Source organism: Antennarius striatus, chromosome 24, assembly GCF_040054535.1.
Source record: "Antennarius striatus isolate MH-2024 chromosome 24, ASM4005453v1, whole genome shotgun sequence".
NCBI classification, from domain to species: domain Eukaryota; kingdom Metazoa; phylum Chordata; class Actinopteri; order Lophiiformes; family Antennariidae; genus Antennarius; species Antennarius striatus.
The window spans coordinates 4996997-5015216 of NC_090799.1; the positions used below are offsets into that span (position 1 = coordinate 4996997).

At 48.1% G+C, this 18220-nt stretch overlaps 2 protein-coding genes across 6 annotated transcripts; both read left to right on the forward strand.

The window, feature by feature from the left end:
- Window positions 1-299: 299 nt before the first annotated feature.
- Window positions 300-6004, forward strand: cdk15 (cyclin-dependent kinase 15). 5 transcript variants are annotated; one of them, XM_068309316.1, is made up of 13 exons: window positions 300-514; window positions 1442-1576; window positions 1668-1762; window positions 1900-1979; window positions 2117-2211; window positions 2306-2368; window positions 2718-2841; window positions 3094-3214; window positions 3297-3390; window positions 3501-3564; window positions 4088-4136; window positions 4331-4473; window positions 4580-6004. In XM_068309316.1, exons 1-13 carry the CDS (start codon window positions 320-322, stop codon window positions 4687-4689), a joined length of 1368 nt encoding a protein of 455 aa, XP_068165417.1. In that variant the 5' UTR covers window positions 300-319; the 3' UTR covers window positions 4690-6004. The 5 variants fall into 5 exon arrangements, 4 of the variants coding, with proteins under 4 accessions (XP_068165417.1, XP_068165418.1, XP_068165416.1 ...); XM_068309317.1 differs by having other exon boundaries at window positions 2309-2368; window positions 4577-6003; XM_068309315.1 differs by having other exon boundaries at window positions 4577-6000.
- A 7877-nt stretch (window positions 6005-13881) lies between these two features.
- Window positions 13882-15914, forward strand: gbx2 (gastrulation brain homeobox 2). Its single transcript, XM_068309662.1, has 2 exons — window positions 13882-14640; window positions 15312-15914. Exons 1-2 carry the CDS (start codon window positions 14151-14153, stop codon window positions 15851-15853), a joined length of 1032 nt encoding a protein of 343 aa, XP_068165763.1. The 5' UTR covers window positions 13882-14150; the 3' UTR covers window positions 15854-15914.
- Window positions 15915-18220: the final 2306 nt, after the last annotated feature.

Here is an 18220-nt window from a genome sequence, read left to right on the forward strand (position 1 = left end):
AGTACTACTACAGGACTACAGCACCAGAGTACTACAGGAATAGTGTACTACTACAGGAATACTACAGCATTACAGTACCACAGGACTAGTGTACTACTACGGTACTACAACAGGACTGGTGTACTACTACGGTACTACAACAGGACTGGTGTACTACTACAGTACTACAACAGGAATGTTGTACTACTACAGTACCACATGTGGCCAGCGGGGGGCAGTAGGATGGAGACAGGACAATCATGAGACTGTCTGCTCCTCCTGGACCATGTGAGTCATGTGAGACACTAAGAGGAGGAAGACGACTGAAGATAAAGACAAGATGGACGGCGTGTCCCAGTGGGTGAGAGAGGCTGGGAGGTGGGTGAGGAGGTGTTGCTGTATTGACGAAGAGGAGGATGAGGAGAAGAAGAAGAGACCAGAGGAAGATGACGATGAGGAGCAGGAGGAGGAGCTGGAGATGGAGGAGTGTTCCTTCAGAAGGAGCAAGAGCTCCACGTCCCTCCCTCCTGTCGAAGTAGGTGAAATTTAGTTCCCTTCTCAGGGGCGTGGAACCCATGACTTTCACAGCATCAGTTCAGGATACAGGATTACAGTCCTACTGCAGTACTACTACAGGATTACAGTCCTACTGCAGTAATACTACAGGATTACAGCACTACTGCAGTAATACTACAGGATTACAGCACTACTGCAAAACTATTACAGGACTACTGAAGTATCACAGGACTACGGTACTAAAAGACAACAGTAGTACTACAAGACTATAAGCGATTACTGTACCAATACAAGGCTACAGTACTACTACAAGACTATAGTACTACTGTAGGCCTACTACAGAACTACTAAAGGACTACTACAGCACTGCTACAGGATTACAGTACTCTTGCAGTACTACTACAGGGCTACAGGACTACTATAGGACTACAGTACTACTACAGGATTACTATAGGACTACAGTACTACTACAGGTCTACTGTAGGACTACATTCCTACAACAGGACTACAGTACAATCAGAAGACTACAGTTGGTAGAGCGGGTCATTCAATGATCGCAGGACTGGCGGTTTGATTCCCGCTCCCACCCAGTCTCTCCAGAGTGTGAGCTGACAGTGGGAGGTGTCAGCTCACACTCCGAGGACCGCCGAGGCGCCCTTGAGCAAGCTGTTCCTTAGGACGCACCAAAAAAATTTTTACAGCCCCTTCTCGGAGACTTTGAACCCATGATTTCACAGCTTCAGTCTGACTGGTAGTGGAGTATTTTTTACAGTATTTGTGTTTCCTTAGATGATAAACCCCCTTGTTAATTTGTACAGTTCCTTAAAGGCATTCCTCACATTCCACGTTAAACTGAGCTGCGGTACTAAGGTGGACTCTAGTTATTTAGATGGACTTTAGGTATTAATGAGGTGCTGTTAGTCTGATTTCTGCCTGTGGGTTCCAGCTGGATGCGGATCAGGCCGACACCCCCCAGCCTCACTGGTTCCACACGCTTCAGGTGCGGCAGTTCAGGGCGCAGCGAGGACGCAGCAACAGTGACCCAATGAGACTCGGGAGCTGCCAGGACCACTTCATCTGGGTCAGTGTCACCCAGCCAGTAGAACCAGTCCAGGACTCAAACAACGCAATTGTACATAGGACTTGTTCTGACGTCACCTCCCTCTACACAGAAACCAGGTCTGCAGTTTGGAGCGATGCAGTCCTACGTCAGTCTGGAGAAACTGGGCGAGGGGGCCTACGCCTCAGTATACAAAGGAGTCAGCAGGTCAGTCTGGGCCCTAACCAGGGGCAGGTCCTGATAATGGTAGGGTTGTGGTTTCACTGGGGGGCGGGTACTTCTGTTGGTCGTGTGGGGTTCTTGGTGAGCGGTCCAGTTTCAGGGTGTGAATTGTTTGTGTTGAGGATCAACGGCCAGCTGGTGGCGCTGAAGGTGATCCGGATGAAGACGGAGGAGGGCGTCCCGTTCACCGCCATGAGAGAGGGTGACCTACTCCTCCTCATGTGATCTTCCTCATTCCTTCAAAAGCTTTACAGTCATATAGCATGTGTGTGTGTGTGTGTGTGTGTGTGTGTGTGTGTGTGTGTGTGTGTGTGTGTGTGTGTGTGTGCGTGTGTACAGCCTCTTTGCTCAAGCGTCTGAAACACGCCAACATTGTCGTCCTTCATGACATCATCCATACCAGAGAGTCTCTGACCTTCGTCTTTGAATTTGTGGTGAGGTCTAGTCACATGATCTTCATCTTCCTCATCAGCGGTAAAGGAGGGACTGTCAACTCACACTCTTCTTCCTCCTCTTCTTCTGTTGCAGCAGACGGACCTGGCCCAGTACATGAACCAACACCCTGGAGGGCTACACTCACACAACGTCAGGGTTGGTTCACACCTCCCATGTTTCTCATGTTCAAGACCCAAACCTCTCTAACACTAAACTAAGGGTTTTTACCCAATGTGAGGTCAGCCCCGCCCCTTTCTGGGGTCAGGTAGTCCAGGACCCCTGAGCACACAAACATGACTCCAGAATCTGGGCTGGACCAGGTCCTGGACACCTTGATACAGAGTTTGGATCTCATTAAGACCCAGCTTGGGTTTGGGGTCATTTTGGCAGGCTCACGTCTAACTGGTGGGACATCATCATTAGAGCGATGACATCATGGTTGAACGAGGGGGCAGGGTTATCGCTTGTTGCTGTGTATAACCAGTAGTGGGCATTGTCCCCACAGATCTTCATGTTCCAGTTGCTGAGAGCTCTCAGCTACATCCACAGTCGGAGGATCCTCCACAGAGACCTGAAGCCTCAGAACCTGCTCATCAGCTACCTGGGGGAACTCAAGATGGCCGACTTTGGTCAAGGACACGCTTTATCAGTCATGGCTCATCCGTTGACATGTCAGAGGCTACTGGTTGATGCTCTGCTGCTGTAGAGCTTCTCAGTAGCTCTGGAGTACAGTGTGACATGTTGCTAAAGCTAGTTAGCAGTTGTGCTCCTTTAATCAGCTGTATTCAAATACGCAGAGAAGCCCCCTAGCATTAGCATTAGCTATACTACAGGTCTCATTCTGGTACTGACTGGACCACCCTGTCTTCTTCCTGGTCAAGGTCTGGCCCGCTCCATGTCCGTTCCCAGTCAGACCTTCTCGTCGGATGTGGTGACGCTTTGGTATCGTCCCCCAGATGTCTTGTTGGGATCAACGGATTACTCCACCGCTCTGGACATATGGTCAGTCCAATCACTTTAGAACCAGTCAGGAGGGGAAGGAGTCATGTGACTGATGACATTGCGTTGTCTGTCGTTGACTCAGGGGGGCTGGCTGTATCTTCATAGAGATGCTGCAGGGGGCGCCGGCCTTCCCGGGTGACCCAGACGAGTTCCAACAGCTGCAGACGATCTGGACGGTGAGCGTTCCCATGAGTATCGTCAACTGATGCTAGACGCACGACACATGACGCTTGACACACACTTAGCGGCCAATCACTCGTCTTAATGATGTAATGTGTCCCTGCAGGTCCTGGGCGTCCCATCTGAGGACAGCTGGCCTGGAGTTAGCCAGCTGATAAACTACAAACCAGGTTGGTCAGCTCCTCCTACTCTGTCCCAGCAGCCAATCATAGCACAGCAAGGGAGCAGCCACAAGTGTTTATCCATATATAGACTAATCCCCTGTTAATGCGTTACAGGCCCACCCGCAAAACAACGAAATTCCGCAATACAGCGAATACTGTATGAACTCTCCCATACTGATATTGAACCACCCTCTATCTGTATTACCTTTTCCCACACTCTTATAAATTGTTTAAAGCAACTTTTAAAGTTTTTCTTTAACATACAGAAGTCCACTGCGTTCCGTGAGTCTCTGAACGCAACGCATTTGCTCATGCTGTCAGCCAATACAATGCGCGAATAGTATCACAGGACTACCTACTAAAAATCTGCGATGTAGTGAAGCCGGGCATCTAGAAGCCAAGTGGTTTTAATGATAATTAATATGATAATGATGCAAAGGAGGAGGAGGGAGGAGTTATTGTTGGGTCAGAGGTATTGTCTGATGGTGGCGCTGATGGGAGTGTCTGAACTCTGTCCTTCTGTCTACAGAGCGGTTCATTCACTCGGAGCCAAAACCCTTCAGGACTGTTTGGAAAAGGTCAGAAGAACATGAATAGAAGCATTCTTAGCTAAACAGGTAGCACTAACACATTAATGTTAGCTTGACAACTAGCCAACTGCAGTTCAGGATACTTTCTGTAAGTTTCCATGGTAACTTAACTGAACCAAGTTCAGATGAAGTCTGGATCATTTAATTGGCTGATCTGAGTTCCCGTAGTCCTCTACATTCAGGTTGAACCAGCTGCCCTATAAGACTGAGGACCTGGTCCAGCAAATGTTGAAGGGGGTCCCGACAGAACGGATCTCTGCACAGAATTCCCTGCAGCACCCCTACTTTGGCACGCTGCCTTCTCCCATCATGCACCTCAGAGACAGTAAGAACCACAACTGCACCTTAGACATGTTAACGGAGACCTGAATCCATCCTGTTTGCAGCTGACGCAAATTTGTTTACCTTCATGTTGTCTCCATTTCCAGCAGTGTCCATTTTTAAAGTGCCCGGCATCCGTCTGGAGACCGAGGTCAGAGACACATGCTACCCCCATCGAAGAGCAAAACTCAGTCTGCTGACCTCCAAGAAGTGCTGGTGAAGAACCCTCAAACCAGCAACCTGATGAGACATGCAGAATATGTGTTAGCATGTGTTAGCATTGTGGATTTATTCATGAAGCCATCCATTATAAATTGAGCTGTAATAAATCTTGTTGATGAAAAGACATGCTGACTCCTCCCACATCAGCCTCAGAGATTGGTCCCAATGAAACCAGTTTGAACCAGACCCACCATGAAACATCCCAGTCCAGTCTGTGACAGCTCCCAGACATGGACCAGTAGAGTTTAGAAACCAGAAAACTGTCATTGGTCAGATGAGCCTGCTAATTCTAATTCAATGCCAATTTGACAGTACCTAGAAGCTATCTGAATTTAATGCTAATCTTATGGAAGCTAAAAGCTATCTGAATTTAATGCTAATCTTATGGAAGCTAGAAGCTCTCTGAATTTAATGTTAATCTTATGTTAGCTGGAAGCAATCTGAATTTATTGCTAATTTTATGGTAGCTAGAAGCTATCTGAATTTAATGCTAATCTTACAGTAGCTAGAAGCCATTTTCACATATATCTACATTTATCAGATGGTATCCCAGCTTAGCCGTTTAGCACAAATGACCTCTTAGCTGATGACCTGGGCTGTACTGAAGAACCGGTTGATACCATCTGACCAGATCATGACTACCAGAAGTCGGTTCTTTGGTATGGGTGTTGTAAAGCCAGCCTGTCCTTATCACCAATATGGTTTCAGCCTAATTTATTTTGACATTTTTCCCATTAACATGATCTTATGTTAAAATATCTACTACTTTTAATTAAAGTCATAACTATTTAAGTAGGTTGCTCCACATGGTCAACACCTCACCATACATTTGTTTTCTCCACATGGTTCACCCTGACCCTTTGTACGCTGCTAGGCCAGCTATGCATACAATTGTTTGTCCCAATTTTTATTACGTTACATGTACATTTCATTCAGTTCATTTAAGTCACACAAAGTACCTGATTTAGTCACCTATTTAAATTTACCTCAAACAAATGCATACAGTACTTACATCCCATTCTGGTCTAAACATCTAGAAGTGTCACACCTGGCTCTAGTGATCATTTTATAGGGAGGTGAGTGGAGCATACCATTGTGACAGGGGTGGATGGTTTCTGTAGGGTTTTTTTAGATAGTGGGGTTGCTGAGTTTAAGCAGAATGTTTCCCGTGGATATGGGGATTATGTGTCATGTGGTTTTGAAATGTTTTTCGTTCTTGATTAATGATTATTGATCCTTTTAGGGTTTGGACTAGGCACAGCAGCACCACCGGGTTCATTCTCATGTCTGGATCGGTAATGCCTCGATCATTGATGTTGTTACTGAATACCAGGTGATTGGAAAAAAGCAAACACTTCACCTCAAATTAAAAATGATATGTGTGTGGTTTATTATTTTCTACTGTGTGAGCAATACAGCTTGAAAATGAGATTCTTAGAAAAAAAAAATCTACTTTTTTCGGCGGCACCAGATCTAAATGTTCCCAGATTTGAGATCTTTCCGGTTGGTTCCATTACAAAGCATTTAGAAAACAAATTTTCAGAAATCCGAACACTAATCTGATCAATCCAGAAGGTATTGACAGGTATGGTGACTTGTCTTCCTGTTCTGTGCTGCTGTTCGTGTGCTCCGGGAACGGCCACCAGAGGGCAGCATGACTCCACCCCCACACGGGCTTTTGGTGCTGGCTGCAAATTTATATTCCTCGAACCATTCAGCCAAATGATCCGTACCTTAGCCAAATAGTCCCCAACCTTTTTTGGCTGCACGGACCGGTTTTGATTTGCTCGACAATCGTTAATGATGCCAGAATGGCTGTAGTCTAATAATAAATCATCAGCAGGGGTCTTATATCAAATGCAGACATCAACAGACAATAAACAACCATTTTTCATAAATTGATAATCAACATCTCTGTAAATGAAATAATTTATTTTAGGAAGAAAATCCTTTTAAATAAGAAGTAATTATATTTTAAAAAAAAAACTCTGCTCAAGTCATTGTGCTGATGTTTATTTTGAAATATAGCAGTTTACGATTAGTGTATTTGAAATACTGATCATTTCTATTAAAAGTGTGAACAAGTCAATCAGATAATAATAATAATAATGAAAATCAGTGGGAGCCCTGAACTTGTTTCTCTGTAAAACGAGCCGGTCCCATCTGGGGGTAAAGGGAGACAATGACACCTGAAGTGTGTTCAGGACGTCCGGTCTACTTGGTTTGTGTTGCGGTCACTGCAGAAAATCCCACTTCACAAAGATGGAAGATGATTGGAAATGGAAGCAGGGTTTTCACTACTTTTTAGGTAATCTCAGATTATTCTGCCTTGATTTTAATCCAGACACTGACACAGTTGTGGGCGCTTAATTTTGGGGTTAATGGCTGGTAACTTTTCTCATGACCGAGCCCTGTCAAGAGGCACAGACACATGCATTTGTCTGTGCCTCATTCCGCACAGAAGTCGCAACCCTGTGGTTGGGGACCTCTGCCTTAGCCAATCACAACTGATTAGTGACGTCGCAATTTGCATAGTGTTTCCCGAAGAACTTTGTGTGTGTGTTTTCTTTTGGGGGAGTGTTGTGGGTAATAAACATCAGGACTGATGGGGTCGACCCAGAGGTCAAAGGTCAGCTTTAAGGAGAGGGGTGGGCAGCCTGGACATGAGCGTTCGTCTTTGTAGACGATCAACATCTGGATGCAGTAGTTGAACCGGGTCATCACCGTGACAACAAGCTGCCAATTAGCCTGTGTGTAATTTTCATTGTTGCCGCTTCCCGCCGGGGGGCGAAGGTGTGTTCCCCCGAGACCCCTCCCCCTAACACCGAGGAAGACGATGGTCATAACCCTCGTGGCCTCCTTTCCAACACGAACGTCTGGATTCTGGTCACCAAGGTTTTGTCGCTGCATTGACTCTGCCCTGGGGGGTCCCTCCACACACACACACACACACACACACACGCACACAACTTCTCTGGATGTGGCGAGGGAACCCTCTCTTGTCTGAGGCGACCCGATTTGTCCACATGAGTGTCTCTGCAGCTGGAGCTCCGCCTCGCCGCTGCCGTGGCGCCCAGGTGGGTTCAGGCAGCGGAATGAACGCCGTCACCTTTTCTGCTCCTCCTAGTTAATCCAATTAGCCGCTAAGTGTCCACGCCGCCGTCTCTCTCACTCAAGACAGGAACCGCGGAGCAGGAAGACGGTCCCAGAGGTGCCAGAGGATGGTCTCGTGTTCGCCGCTCCATCACGCCAAAGTCAGTGTTTAAAAGTCACGGCTGCCAGAAGACGTGCTGGCGGTGGTTCGTTTCCACGGTTACCTGAGGACCTGATCTGTAGAACAGGGTCCAGGGTCAGAGTTCATCAATCCAGTGGGATCCAGGGCAGAGGCATGGCTCTCAGCTGGTTCTACCACCCCGCCTCCTCTGAGGGCTGGGGGCGTGGCCCCACGACGAGGCCTTCGGTTCAGGGACGTCTCCTCCCACTTCATCAGAAACAGACGACCGGCGACAGTCAGTGCCGCCTTGGTGTCATCCATCATTTGTTAACATGGCACGTGGGACAACATGCTTTCATTCCTGTCCTCCCACAATGCACTGGGGTTCATGAATAAGGAAGTCAAGCAGCTTGTAGCTGATGGAGTGACATCACAGTGATTTCAGACCAACGCAGCGCCCCTGGTGGACAACATCACAGACGCCCACATCTGTCTGCTTCGTGCACTCTGTGGACCAACCAACCCAACAACCCAACAACCAACCAATCATCAAACCGGACAACTAACCAACCAACCAGCCGACCAACAGACCAGCCAACCAACCAACCATCAACCAATCGACTGACCAACCCAGCCGGTGGAGGCAGCAGGTCAGTCATGAGCAGCGCTTCTGTTTCTGGAACATGAAATGTTCTCCATAGGGGGAGGAAGGTCTCAGAGTTCTCAGGTGTTCAAACTCAGACCATCCTCCCCCCGTCGGGGGCTGTGATTAACCCCCTCTTGTCCCAATGGGGTCGTGACCTTCACCAGCCAAGGCACCAATCAGACAGCTGCCTTTTAATGGCGGCGCCACCTGTTCTGTGCAGAACCCGCAGGCCGGACCAGTTCCACCTTCTACTGGAGGTGAAGAGCTGAAGACGGTGGAACTCCTCCCCTTCCATATGCTAACGCTAAGTTAGCATGAAACCGTGAAGACAGGTGATGTCATTGTTTGGTCACATGATCAAAAAGTGAAACTGTTAGAGGGTCGAGGGTTCGCATCATCCACTCAGGGACACGCTCCAGATACAAGGCTCCGAGGAATTTGTCGAAGATCCAGAGCGATCCATCCATCAGACCTAATTTGATGCGCCGCCGAGTCGTCAGTAATTAGCCAACGATTAGCAAATGAGCTGGAATTGCTAAAATCTGACTGATTAGCATAACATGAATCGCTTTGTTTAATAAAAGCCAGCTGGCTAATGGTTCTGTGCCCTGAACGCTAACGATCCACAGTAGAGGTGTGACCACTTCCTTCAGCCTGCTGTTCGTCACCGTGACGACCTGACAGCGGCGTCAGGACACCATCAGGATGCTGTCAGGTCATCGTCAGGACATCGTAAACGATGGGAGGTCAGGAGAATTCCACTGGTCCCCAAATCACCGTTTGGCTGAGACCAGGACACAGCCCAACCAGAAGCCTGCTTGTTACCGGGCAACAAACCGCTAATGTGTGGCGCCGGATAGCATAGCAGGAAGTTACTTTATTGAGCCCAGTGGGACTTTACAACAGCACCATAGAAGAAGAGATTAGGGTCTAAGGAAACCATCCGGTCTGGAACCACATCAGTTGTTTCAGCTACACCATCCTGGATCCGGATCTGGATACAGATCCACTTGAGCCCTCAGTCTTTGCTGGCTGTCCCTCCTGTCAGCATCACAGCCATCATTAGCTCCAACCTTGACCCCGCCCACCCTCTGATCACAGCACCAATCACATTCCTCTGACCTTGCAGACTGCGGCCGTTACATGACACCGCCTCCCTGCCACTCATCAAACCGCCCGTCTGATTGCCCCTCCCGCTCCACCATCAACGTGCTGTGGCTTTGACCTTTGACCTCTGTGGGCGTTTTCTCATCAGGACCAGCTGGATCTCATGTGGGAACCGGGTCCAACGTCCTCCCAACATATACAACAAAGTAGGGTCATGTAAACAACAACAGGAAATGGATTGATCACAAAACAATGGTGGTAGCATCAACTTCCTGTCCCACCCCTTTGAGCTCATTGGTTCCCATTGATGGGACGAACTGTCCTTTTAAAGGTGGAGCAGACCTGTGCTCCAGAACCCAATCCAGAACCCTACCCCATCTGGACCCAGTCTTCCTGCCCATTTTCAAACCGGATCAAGTGGTCTTGGGGGTCTGCTGATGGACATGAGAACTGGGTCAGAACCGGACCTCCACCTGGAGACAGACAGGAAGCAGGTCTCACAGTGAGCTTGGAGGCTAAGTCAAAGCGCTGAATGATGAAGACGATTACGTCTCACATGGCGAGCTGGAGTCCATGTCCAGTTTAATAGCGCTCGTTTTCTGCCTTGTTCACTCCATTAGCGGCGAGCAGGGGGCCCGAGTGGCGGCCCCGCCGCTAATTACAGCATGAGGGATGATGGCGGCGGCTCATTAGCAGCGGAGCGCGCCGAAACATACTGTCTCTCTCCTGGATAATGATGTTGGATCCGTGGCGAGGGGCGAGGAGTGAGGGGCGAGGAGCGACGAGCTCGTCGCTTCATCAAACGTCTGAATGTCCGGGGTTAACGTGGCTGTTGACTCGTGTCTGAATTAAAACCACCGCCGCCGCCGCCACCGCCTCGTTAGCATCCAGTCAGAGACGGTTCTGACCCGCCAGCCGGCCCGCGACAGGACCGATCACCAAAACACACATTCACGAATAAAAGAGTAACTTCAGATTCGTTCAACCCTCATCCCTCAGCAACACCCGTGTTACCATGGAAACAGGAGGAACTCCTCTTTCCACTCACAGGTGTCCAAACTTTTCTTTTTGAAAACTTTATTGATCCCTGAGGTTGACGTGTCAATCACATTTAGACACATTAGCAGATAACAGGTTAGCATTCTGCTAAAAGACCGTCGTTAGCCTCGGTATACGCCCGTGGTGATGACATCATCAGGTGCATGCTAGAAGAACCTTCATGATGTCACCTACAGGTTGGACCTCCAGGTCTGGACCTCAGGGGGGCCTTGAACCTGGACCAGAACCGTCTGGTCCAAGAAGGACGACAGGTTTGTCTTCCTTCTTCCTGTCGCGGCTTCAATGAGGCTCTTCTAAACGCCTCCTGATGCGATTCGTCACGGCGGAGACAAAGAGGACCATCGAGACCCGTCTGAGCGCTTGCTCCAGAGTGCAGATGAGACGTGTCGCCTAAAACGACCCGCCCACTCACAGCAGATTAGCATGTAGGCGTTAGCTGGCCACCTCCACACAAGACAAGATGTTGTCCAGACATCCACCATGTGTCACTTCCCTCAGATCGTGTCCTAATGCTTTTCTCCTAGCTGCTACTTGTTGCTAGCAGCTAGGAGATCATTAAACCACCGGTCTTTAGGGCGTAAATTAATTTACAGCTGTTTTTAAATTTGATTAAATTGATCCGATTTCCAGTTTAAATTATCACAATAAAGAAACATTTTATCCATCAGATGTTTACTCCTTCCCACCACCTCCATCCCCTGACCTTTGACCTCAGGTTCAGGCCTGTCGGTCCATCAGGTTCAGGGTTCTTGTCTGCCTCCAGGGGGCGCTGTGGTTTTATGTGACCCACCAAAAAAGAAAAGGAAAGAAAACAGGGATTGAGGAGATGAACGGTGAAAAGAAGAGGAGAGTAAAAAGAAGAGTGTAAATGTTGGTCATGGGACTTTATGAGTCCGGGTCCATCAGACATAATGTTTATTGGGACGTTGGGGTGCGATGCGTTCAGGTGTCCGCTCATAAATCCAAAACGAAGAATGAATCTGACGTGTTCAGTGTCCGAAGACACGGGTGATGCAGAGAAGTCGGATGCAGAGCATATAAACATGGCGCACTCGTAAAAACGAGCAAAACCAGTAACGGAATGACCGAAAAAATATGGCCGTCGTGACATCGAAGAGTTTCTGGGTTTACATTAATTTCAGCAACACCTGCAGGTCACCTGCAGAACCTGAACCGTGTCTGGGGTCACAAGGTGTTCTGTTCCAATCCAGGATCATAAATTCGCTGGGTTAGCATGTTGCTGGGTTAGCCTGTAGCTAGGTTATCTTGTCGTTCGGCTATCTTGTTGCTAGGTTAACATATTACTGGATTAGCTTGTTGATAGGATACCATGTTGCTAGGTTAGCATGTCGTTAAGTTTGCATGTAGCTAGGTCGTCGTGTCACTACGTTAGCATGTCGCAAAAGTAGCATAGATTACCCTGTTGCTAGGTTAGCATGTAGCTAGGTCATCAAATCACTACTTAAGCATGTCGCTAGGTTAGCATTGATTATCCTGTTGATAGGTTAGCATGTAGCCAGGTCATTGTGTCACTACGTTAGCATGTCGCGAAACTAGCATAGGTTACCCTGTTGATAGGTTAGCATGTAACCTAGCAGTGACACAATTACCGACATGCTAATTGTGTCGTTAGCATGTCGCCTGGTTAGCATAGGTTATCCTGGTGCTAGGTTAGCATTTCTTGCGTTTTCAAAAATACCCATCTACGTGTGAACATGTCCAAAGTCAGGACAGATGGAGGCCCCGCCCCTTATGATGACTATGCATGCAAAGACCGCCAAAAAGCCCTGGGTGGGGGGGCGGGGCGGTCACAACCTCAGTAGGACGAGCGGGTGGCACCTCATCCACTCCAGGTTAGCATAGCACTCCTCATGCCAACTAATGGTTCAGGTTAGCGGCTAGCGTAGCTGTTTGTTTGCTAATGGTGCAGTTTGACAGCAAACATTATGCTCCTCATGTCAGCTAATGGCTCAGGTTAGCGGCTAACGTAGCTGTTTGTTAGCTAATGGCTCAGCGGCGGTAGCGGCTAATTAGCGGGGTTCCTTTAATGCCTCCAAACATCATATTGTGATTTTTTGACCATTTGCTAGCCGATTATCACCGTTTGCTGCAGCGCTGATGACTTGAGCAGGTGAACAGCTCCTAGCAGAGGAAGCTTCATTTACCCCCCGCTCCCCATAACTGCACCCCCCCCCTTAACTGCACCACCTCCCCCCTCCCCCCCCCCTCATAATGGATGATGGCGGCGCTCGGCCTGCATGCAGGAGAGGTTTAATTAAATCATTGTCCAATCATAATCCATGTTGTTAATTAAACTGGATAATTTATAAGTACAAAAGAGGATATTTATTAGCCGCTCCTCGTGCACGCTCCTCGTGCACGCTCCCCTTGGACGGACGCTTGTTCGACACCCTCCCTGCCTCACAACCTTTTACTATTGATGCCCCCATGATGGATAACGGAACGGCGGCCGCTTCACTATTTATCTAATGGCCGTGCAATTAAACGTGTTGTAAACGAGCCGCGTCCGGTCGGGTTCGAATCGATGGACTTTTGATTGAATTTGTCGGCGCTAATTGAAAAATACTGCCGTTTAATGTGGGCCGGATCAGAACCCTTTAATGAGATCATGTCCCGGTGACCCTGAGGAGGAGGAGGCGCGTGAAGGGAGCATCCATGCATGCCCTTGAAGGAGCCCAGGAGGGGAGGGTTTTAATGACTGAGGGGTCAGAGGTCACCCCCGGGGCTGCTGTCAGTTCCAGACCCGGAGCTCATGGAGGAGCAGCGGGACCCGAACTGGAGCTTCGGATCGGATGTGGTGATGAGGAAGGTTCTGATGGGACCAGAACCTGGTCTGGACCAGATGTGAAGAAGAACATATCCCCTGATTCTGGGACGTCCAAACTCCTCCCCATATCAGAGTGCAGGTCATGATGTCACACATGGGTTCTGTGACGTCATACTATCAATAGATCCTAAAACAGAACGCACACACAAACACACACACTCTCTAAGAGAAACGTCACATCATCCCAGTCGACCAATCACAAGCCAGAGTTCGGCGAGGGGGCGGAGCTCGAGAGGAGGAGGATGCGCAATTAAACGGAGGGGAGCGCAATTTAAATCCAAAGCGGACGCGTCCGCGAGCGGAGCGGCAGAAACAGTTGCGCACCCGGGAGGAAGAGGAGTCCCGCAACCGGAGCCGTGGTGCGTTCAGGTCCGTCTGTTGGAGGGAGAACCCGGAGTGGACGTTCCTTCCGGCGATTTGAACCTTTCCGCGCACCGATGGAATGTTTTTGTTGCGTGAGATCAGTCCTCTAAAGTCCCTCCCGAGGCCGGTGACAGCCGCGGCTCCCCCGGGGGTCCGTCCTCCCTCCGCAGCCGCCCAAGGGGCGTCTCCGCCGGCCTTCTCCGGGCTGCAGCGGCCGGTCATATGAGCGCAGCGTTCGGTCCGTCCTTCATGGCGATGCAGCGGCCACTAGGAAGCACCACCGCCTTCAGCATCGACTCTCTGATCGCGGCCCCCCCGCAGCCAAGCCCGGGACACTTCGTCTACACCGGTTACCCGATGTTCATGCCGTACCGGTCGGTGGTGCTCCAGCCGCCGCCGCCCCCGCCGCCGCCGGGCCTGCAGCAGGCTCTCCCCACCGGCCCCCACCCGCAGATCCCCAGCCTGCAGGGCGGCTTCTGCTCCGGCCTGACGCAGGGCATGGCGCTCACGTCCACGCTGATGGCATCGCTGCCAGGCGGCTTTTCTCCGTCCACGCAGCACCAGGACGCAGCCCGGAAGTTTGGCTCTCAGGCTCTGCATGCGGTCTTCGACAAAACGCTGGACGCGGAGGACGCCAAGAGTTTCCTGCAGGCAAAGGAGTCCGCGCTGCAGGCCTTCCACGACACGGACGCGGCGGTGCCGACATCCACAGGTAGGCGGGTTAGACCCGTGCGTCCGGAGCGGCTGCGCAGCAAAAAACACCCGATAACAACAAATCAAATTAGTTGTTTTTGACAAATAAATAAACACATAGAAATATTCAAAAGATTTGAATATTAGTGCAGGACCACCTGAAATATTTACGGTTTCCGTTTTTTTGTCCGATTCAAAGATCAACAATCGTTTTCACGCTGGAATCACGGAGACCGGATTCTTCATCTCAAGTAATTTATTTCTGGGAAAAAACAATAAATCCCAATTTTTCTACACTATTTTGTTTTTTTGTTTGTTTTGTTTGTTTATTTGGGATTCAGTCCGTTTTTAGGCCCCCGAAGATGCTCCGTGCGTAATTACGCGTAAGAACTAAAGATCCCCGCTGCGCGCGTACCCGGCCGTGACCGTGACCCCAACACCGACCTGATGATGGATTCTGACGTGGGGCTTGAGGACGCCCCCCGCCCCAAACATCCCTCCTCCCCGCGCTGACACCCCCCCCCCCCTACACACACACACACACACACAAACACACACACAGAATTAAATGTGTCAAACTTGAGCTGTAACTCCGGGGTTCGGCTGGTGGATCAGGTTCTAACCGTGGGGTTGTGAGGTAACTGGCTTTCGATGGTGATGAAGATGACACTGCTCTCCTCTTCCTCCCAGCCAGACCTTCCGGTAAAGACGACTCCAAAGAGGACGAGTGCGGACGGAAGGACGAGAGCTTCTCCATGGACAGTGACTTGGACTACAGCTCAGACGACAACCTCGCCTCCATGTGCCACAAGGAGGACGCGGACGCCGGCGGAGGGGGTCTGGACGACGGGACGCACGTACACGGCTCCACCGGCGGCGGCTCCGGGGCGGGCGGCGGCGGCGGCGGCAGCAGCGGCGGCAAAAACCGGCGGCGGCGGACGGCGTTCACCAGCGAACAGCTGCTGGAGCTGGAGAAGGAGTTCCACTGCAAGAAGTACCTGTCCCTGACCGAGCGCTCCCAGATTGCGCATGCGCTGAAGCTGAGCGAGGTGCAGGTGAAGATCTGGTTCCAGAACCGACGCGCCAAATGGAAACGGGTCAAAGCCGGAAATGTCAACAACAAGTCCGGGGAGCCGTCCCGGAATCCCAAAATAGTCGTTCCCATCCCGGTGCACGTCAGCCGCTTCGCAATCAGGAGTCAGCACCAGCAGATGGAGCAGGCCAGACCGTAGAAGAGAGGGACTGAACCCGGGACGGGCTGGAACCCACAACCGTCTTTTTAAAAAAAAAAGAGCGACCCGTCAGAACATGTCCGTTTTTAATTTATTAAAGATGAATAAACACGCGCTGAAACGTCTGTGCTCTGATCATTGGCTTCACCGGGTCCGGTAGAGACGGGACATGGAGAAACGGGTCCGGTAGAGACGGGACATGGAGAAACGGGTCCGGTAGAGACGGGACATGGAGAAACGGGTCCGGTAGAGACGGGACATGGAGAAACGGGACTGGAAGAAACGCGACCAGTAGAGACGGGTCCAGTAGAGACGAGACCTGTAGACACGGAACCGGTAGACTTGACCCGATTTCCTCTGGGTCATGAAGAAGTTTTCACGGTTCTCGTGTTGAAACGAGAAAAACACGGAAATAAACACACCGTTCATATAAACACATTGTTTCCACGTGCCGTCTTTAATATTAACTCAAATTTCACAACAGAGAAAGTTTAAATCATCCAAAACAACAGATTAAAAGGACTGAATTATTTCTTGCTCGCATTACAACCGCTCGATCGATCAGTCATTGATCGATCGTCATCTATCAATCATCAATCATGTCACTTGTCCTCAAGGACAGTGATCCGAAAATCTTTGTTTTGTTCGTAAAATAACGGGTCGGTTCAACAAAAAAACAAAAAAAAACTGATCCGTTTGATTTTAAAGCCGAGGAAGAAGAGGATGAAGGCCCCCCACCACCGACGACAAAAAGATTTAGATTTTGAAAAGTTCCCAAAACGGTTAATTGAAACAAAAATAACTTTTATCTAAATTAAGAGATGTATTTTTTTTTAATAAAAAGCTGGTTTGATGTAAAATGTCAAACTAGCCCTGTATCAGGTTTATTTAAATAAACCTGTAACATTTAAATAAACCTTAGTTTCATTTAAATAAACCTGTCACATTTAAATAAAGCTTACTTTTATTTAAATAAAACTAACACTGAAATAATGCTTATTTTCATTTAAACAACATTTTAACATTTAAAAAAAGCTAAGTTTTATTTAAATAAACCGGCTATTTTTATTTAAATAACTAACCTTTATTTAAACAAATCTGTAACATTTAAATAAAGGTTAGTTTTAAATAAATCTAACATTTCAATTAATTTTAGTTTTATTTAAATTGTACAGGTTTATGTAAATAAAGGTTTCCTTTACTTAAATAAATCTAAAATTTCTACAGTGGTTAGTTTTATTGAAATAAAATTAACCTTAATTTAAACAAACCCGTAACATTTAAGTTTAGTTTTATTTAAATAAACCTGTACCACTTAAATAAAGGTTAGTTTTATTTTTCTTAAAAAACAACAAAAGACAGGTAACTTCGGCCTGATTTTCATTTTTAATGAAAGAAACTTGATTCAATATCCACGAAATTAATTACTCCATTATTTACGTCAGTCTCCAGCAGTGACGTCAGACCCATCCGAAGATCAAAGGTCACTTCTAATAAAATAACAGTAACAATATAACAAAAACAATAATAACTATAATAGTATTAATAAAAACAACAATGACAATAATAATAATCACTATTATTGTTTTTATTTTTATAATTATCATTATTATTGATATTATATTGTGGGTTCTCATCCCGTCTCAGTTTCTGATCAACAGCTTTCGGGGCTCGTCCAAAACCAGACATCGGTTCTGATGGATCTGTAGCTACAGTGAAACAGTTGCTGGAGGGCGGATCCGGACCAGAACAGACCTTAGTCCGAATCTGGATTTGCCTACAAGGCGGACGCAGGATTTTCTCACCGTCTTTAAAAGTTTCACGTCTCGGTGAGTCTGGTCAGAACACAACCAGAACCAAAGGGTTCCGTGTGAGCGCGCAGAATCGTTAGGTGAGATAATCAGGACTCCGATCGGTGTCGGTGACTCCACCCTGATCAATAGGACGCAAATCAGCTGGGTCGTTAGACAAACCCAGAGTTAAAACCCAGTTTACCTTCGGTGACTAGAATTAAACGTTTAGAAACAAAATCAGTGAGACGCTAAAAGCAGAAATCATTCCACAACTACCTTTAAATTAAGTTTAAATACGGGTAACCGCAATGAAGTTTGTATACAGTTAAAATCAATTAATTTTAATTATTATTAAAGATAATAAAGTATAAATCCAGTTCAAACAAAGTTTAAATACCTGCGTCCTCTTGCGCGTCGCGTCTCCAGACTCAGGCTGCGCTGATTGGTGCGTTCAAGGCCCGTCGCACCAAAATGTTCCTCATTTTGTTCCCCAAAATGAGGAACAAAATCAATTTAAATTCTTCCAGTATGATCAAAACAAGTAAAACTGTTTTACTTGTTGCGCAGGAAGCTT